General features: G+C 33.6%; 2 protein-coding genes across 6 annotated transcripts in view; both read right to left on the bottom strand.

Moving 5' to 3' along the window:
- Positions 1-6,000, bottom strand: part of LOC137632797 (uncharacterized) — a 93,127-nt gene that overhangs the window by 68,226 nt on the left and 18,901 nt on the right. The window lies entirely within an intron of this gene.
- Positions 887-6,000, bottom strand: part of LOC137633161 (salivary glue protein Sgs-3-like) — a 28,267-nt gene continuing 23,153 nt past the window's right edge. The window contains exon 4 of the mRNA XM_068365318.1: positions 887-1,081. Within this exon, the coding sequence (XP_068221419.1) occupies positions 887-1,081 (195 nt within the window). The remainder of the gene's footprint in view (positions 1,082-6,000) is intronic.

Raw genomic sequence — 6,000 nt, 5'->3', positions numbered from 1 at the left:
TTCGAAAAAGAGCCATTTTATTTTTTATTTTTTTTATTTCTTATTGTTTTTGGACCACCGAATAGAACAAAGTGAGAATAGTAGAAATCAGAATCTGCCGTCATAATAAAGAACTTTTATATTCTTGTATATTCCATTATTAACATCAAGTAAATAACTGGTTGTTTAGCCATTGTTTATAGTATAGTATTGTTATTCCTTGAATGAAAGCTTCGCTTCCATTAGATTGTTTCTTTATCGTCTTACGAAGTTTGTTCGATAGCATTTCCTTATCTATGCTAGTCTAAGAAACTGTCAGTGGCCCTTGTTGGTGATTATATGGTAAAATTTCATGTTTGTGGCACTTATAGATTTTACCATTGCCATTCTGGGGCAGTTGTGGATTTTTAACAATGTTAAAAATTTAAAGTGTTAACGAATTTAGTATAGTGTCTATTGGCAACTTACTATAAAACGCTTGTTTTCTGTAGTATCTGTAATGATTTTATATATGCATTCATGTGCATAGTTATATATTTTCTAACAGTCCACTTTCCGGTGTTGCGTTCTTTTTGTATTTTTTTTTTTTTTATGCTCAACTTCCTGTTGATGCACTTTTTGTTGGTGTACCTTCCAATATTTCACTTTCTGTTGGTTGATACTTTCTGGTGCGCACTTTTTTTACAGTACCCCGTCTGAGGTGGATTTTCCAGCGTGTACATTCTAGTGATGCACCTTCTATGGTAGACTTTCTGGTAGCATACCTTGTGTGGGGGTCTTTCTGTTGACTGGACTGAACTGACTCTCTGATGATGCATTTTCTAGTGGGTTAACTTCTCTTGTGGACTTTCTGGTTGTGGACCTTCTAGTGGTGTACTTTCTGAGGTTACACCTTTTGAGGTGGACTTTATGTTGGTTGACTTTTGGCTGGTGGACTTTCTATTGGTTGACTTTCGCCTGGTTCACTTTTCGGTGGTGCAACGTCTGTGGTGGACTTTCTGCTGATGCATTTTCTAGTGATAACCTTCCGTGGCGGATTATTTTTGGTGGTGCACTGCATGCGGTGGACTTTCTGTTGGTTGGCTTGTGGCTTGTGCACTTTCTGTTGGTGCAACTTCTGTGATGAACTTTCTGATGATGAACTTTTTGCTAATGTATTTTCCGTGGTGAAATTTCTAATAGTGCACCCCTGTGGTGAACTTTCTGCTAATCCTTTTCATAGGCGCATTGTCTGTGATGTATTATATGTACTATAATAATGTTGACATCCTGGTAGTGCATTATCTGATGTACTCTTTGGTATTGCATCATGAGCTTCCTAATGCTGTAGTTCGACTTTCTTCAATCTGAAAGGGAAAGTGGGCAGGTGGCCTTGGAAATGTGGCGTAACATTCAACGGGCCCACTTTCATAAAATTCACTCGTTTCCGCCTTCCTCAGTAAGACAATTGTATGCAAAGAGGCATCAACTTATGATGCAGCCGCAATAGCTGTGAGGTAAGACTTAAATTATGCAAATTTAAAAGGATATTCCAGTGCTTTCATTTGTACATAAGACGTCCAGAAATTGTTTTGATTTTTTAACTTCGTCTTGGTTAGATAGAAACTGTCTGAAGACCTTTCATTCTCTGTAACATTTTACCACATATATGGGTCCTTTAGGAATAATACCACTCTGGCATAGATCAATCCACAAAAATTTCGAACCTAGAATGGATTGCAGACAGTGCTGTATTATCAAGAGAAGAAAACATTTAATCACAGAGATTTTTAGAAGAAAAACGACTCTAAATCTGTGTCCTTCAAAGTTTCCGCAGATATCTTTCGTTTCAGAAAAAAACTTCAAACATGTAAAAAACTATTTTACTAAAAGACCTTGTCACAAGTCAACTGATAATTGCTTTCAACTTATAAAAGAGGGAATGAGTTTCTTCAGAGATTAATGAAAGGGTGTCGAATTTAGTTCAATATCGTAATTATTCGAAAAGAAATTCAATAAAAATATATTGTGGTGTGGCCTTAAGGTCACAGATGGTTGTAATTCTTTTAAGTTTTATACATCCGGTATGTAGATTTTAGCTGTGGCAAAAATAAGCCAGTTTATAGTGGATGGCCTTTTTTAAGTTACCCTTCAACCATTCATCTTTTATAGTTTCTTCCTTTGCTCACATCTTAAATTTTTTATAGTTTCTTGTCATTTCTACTTTAATATACGATTGAATACGAAAGAACTTAACACTGAACTTCTCTCTCTCTCTCTCTCTCTCTCTCTCTCTCTCTCTCTCTCTCTCTCTCTCTCTCTCTCTCTCTCTCTATATATATATATAATGTAAATGGGAGTTTTATACATATTGTATGTGTATATGTGGATATTCATATATATGTATACAGTATAAATATCACGTCTCTCTCTCTCTCTCTCTCTCTCTCTCTCTCTCTCTCTCTCTCTCTATATATATATATATATATATATATATATATGTGTGTGTGTGTGTGTGTGTGTATAAAAGCTAACATATTGAGAGAGAGAGAGAGAGAGAGAGAGAGAGAGAGAGAGAGAGAGAGAGAGAGAGAGAGAGAGAGAGAGAGAGAGAGAGACGCAACCGTATTGTTAACTTTCGTTGTTCATGTGAATGAGCGGAAACTCCTCCTTGATAAGAAGTGGATGCCTCACTGCCTCTCTTGACATCCTATCCTCTTCCTCTCCCTCTCTACCACGGGCGGCCTTGCCTTTCACTTTCCTCTCATTAAAATATATATAATGTTTTGTTTTAGAATTAGAGAAATAACTGTATTTTATCGTGTTTATTTCCGCTTGTAAGTAAACACGGTTCTCTAGTCACGGCTATGCAACGGAAAACGGAGAATGAATATAAGCAAGCAATAGAAAACGGACACTAAATGATATCTTGAATTAAGGGCTCATCTTTCCGTTATCTCCTTTATCAAACACGAACATCCCGTGCATGGAACTACCACAATGTTAATAGGTTCATATATTTGAATAAAGTGCCCATCAACAGCTCATCGTCCCCTCCACTTTCTGTTCCTTTCCATCCTGTAAGCACTCTCACCTTTTATGAATAGTGAGGCCCTTTGTTTTTGAAAACTAGTAATAGGTTAAGGATTTTAAAGTTAGATTTTGAAGCAGATTCAAAGAATTATGAAAATACGGCAATGGTCTCAATAGCGGATTTTATTGCAGGAATGTGGATGAGAAGATACTTAGGATTTTCAAGTACTGACCCGCAATTACTCAAATATATTAAAATCAGAATGATAAATACGTTTAATGTAAATAGAATAGGGTTTAAAAATTATATTAAAAAGGGTATTTGAGTTGATATATTTTTATACTTATAAACATATTTAGATAAATAGTAAAACTGCAATTGTAAATACAGTATATGTAAAATAAAAAAAAATATTCATGTAAATTTACTATGATGTATATATGTGGTAAATTATAAGATTGTAAATGTGTATTTCCAAATAAAGGATAAAAAAAATAGGCCTGTGGCAACCTATTAGATACGTCCCTAGCTGGTGATCTATTTGAATGGGCGTTCGATTCCCGTATCTTGATAGAGACAGATATTATTATTATTATTATCATTATTATTATTATCATTATTATTATTATTATTATTATTACCCAAGCTACAACCCTAGTTGGGAAAGCAAGATGCTATAAGGCCAAAGGATCCAATGGTGAAAAATAACCCACTGAGGAAAAGAAATAAGGAAATAAATAAATGATGAGAACAAATTAACAATAAATCATTCTAAAAACAGTAACAACGTCAAAACAGATATGTCATATATATATATATATATATATATATATATATATATATATATATATATATATATATATATATATATATATATATATACTATTACCAACGTCAAAACAGATATGTCATATATAAACTATAAAAAGACTCCCGTCAGCCCGGTCAAAATAAAAACATTTGCTGCAACTTTGAACTTTTGAAGTTCTACTGATTCAACTATCCGATTAGGAAGATCATTCCACAACTTGGTCACAGCTGGAATAAAACTTCTAGAATACTGTGTAGCATTGAGCCTCATGATGGAGAAGGCCTGGCTATTAGAATTAATTGGAAACACTGATATTCTTTCTTCCAGAAGAAGAGGAAGAAGAAGAAGAAGAAGAAGAAGAAGAAGAAGTAGAAGATCAAATACCTCAGACTTGAAGGTCATTATACCTTACATACGTCACTTGCATCTCACATCGTTTTACTAATGCGCATAACATTACGCTGCTTGACGCGTGCGTGACTGCGTGCGCGTACGTTAAATTACGGCTTTGTACGTGCGGGTCAACGTACGCACGTACGAACCAGGATTTACATTTGTGTATTGTGTCTAACCGAGAACTGGACAAATTTGCATTAAATTTATCAAGCTTCTTCTAAATGAAAAATGATTAGTTCAATTTAGATTTTCAAAATCCTGGATTTAATATCTTCCTCAAATATTACTATTAACATTGCTGTCTATCTAGTAATACCATATCCATTATCATTTCATTCATATGGTACACTATAGTCAATTCTTTGTAGTGAGGCAGATTTGCACCGACTCGCAGTGTTGCCCTTTTAGCTCGGAAAAGTTTCCTGATCGCTGATTGGTTGGACAAGATCATTCTAACCAATCAGATAGCAGGAAACTAATCTCTCTAGGGGAGTCCATGTATGTGTATATATATATATATATATATATATATATATATATATATATATATAGTCAGGCTTGATAACAATTTCACCACTAAACAAACAAAGACCAAATGGAAGGACGACTGTACCTGAGGTATAAAGATGATTTCATGCAGCTCGCCTTTGCTATAACAGGTGTTAATTTAAAGGGCGGGGCTGAATAAGTCAAGATAAAGAGTCCCAGAGAGGGAATTGAAGCAATGAGGATATGGCGATGGTTTGGGGCGGCTTTGATTGTCAGAGAAAGGTATAGATATTCGTAAACGATCAGATAAACACATCAAATGCTTGCAATAATAAAAAGGATATTTGATAAGCTCCCATGTACGATAAAAAGCAAGTGTCTGGTTATATATATATATATATATATATATATATATATATATATGTGTGTGTGTGTGTGTATGTACTTGTATATATATATATATATACATATGCATATATATATACACATGTATACATATATGTATGTATATACATATATATATACATATGTGTATGTATATATATATATATATATATATATACATATGTATACATATATATATAAATATATATATATACATATATATACATGTGTGTATATATGTATATATATATGTATATACAGTATATATATATATATATATATATATATATATATATATATATATATATATATAAATACATATATATGTGTGTGTGTGTTCGTATATCTATTTATTACTTTACAAAACTATATGAGAAAGAAAGAGAGAGAATCTTTTTAGTCAATTATTACCACTTTTTGTAATTGTTTCTCCGATTTGGACTATTTGCTATTAGATACTAGGATTGGGAAATAAGAACCAATTATTATTATCATTATTATTATTATTATTATTTGCTAAGCTATAACCCTAGATGGAAAAACAGGATGCTATAAGCCCAGGGGCTCCAACAGGGAAAATAGCCCAGTGAGGAAAGGAAACAAAGGAAAGATAAAATATTTCAAGAACAGTAACGTTTAAATAAATATTTCCTCTATAAACTATGAAAACTTTAACAAACAAGAGGAAGAGAAATGCGATAGAAAAGTGTGCCCGAGTGTACCCTCAAGCAAGAGAACTCTAACGCAAGACAGTGGAAGACCATGGTACAGAGGCGATGGCACTACCCAAGACTAGAGAACAATGGTTTGATTTTGGAGTGTCCTCCTAGAAGAGCTGCATACCATAGCTAAAGAGTCTCTTCTACCCTTACCAAGAGGAAAGTAGCCACTGGACAATTACAGTACAGTAGTTAACCCCTTGGGTGAA

The sequence above is a fragment of the Palaemon carinicauda genome, chromosome 42, assembly GCF_036898095.1.
Source record: "Palaemon carinicauda isolate YSFRI2023 chromosome 42, ASM3689809v2, whole genome shotgun sequence".
Lineage (NCBI taxonomy): Eukaryota > Metazoa > Arthropoda > Malacostraca > Decapoda > Palaemonidae > Palaemon > Palaemon carinicauda.
The sequence above is the reverse complement of the archived record's forward strand: the minus strand, read 5'-3'. Positions and strand labels throughout refer to the sequence as shown.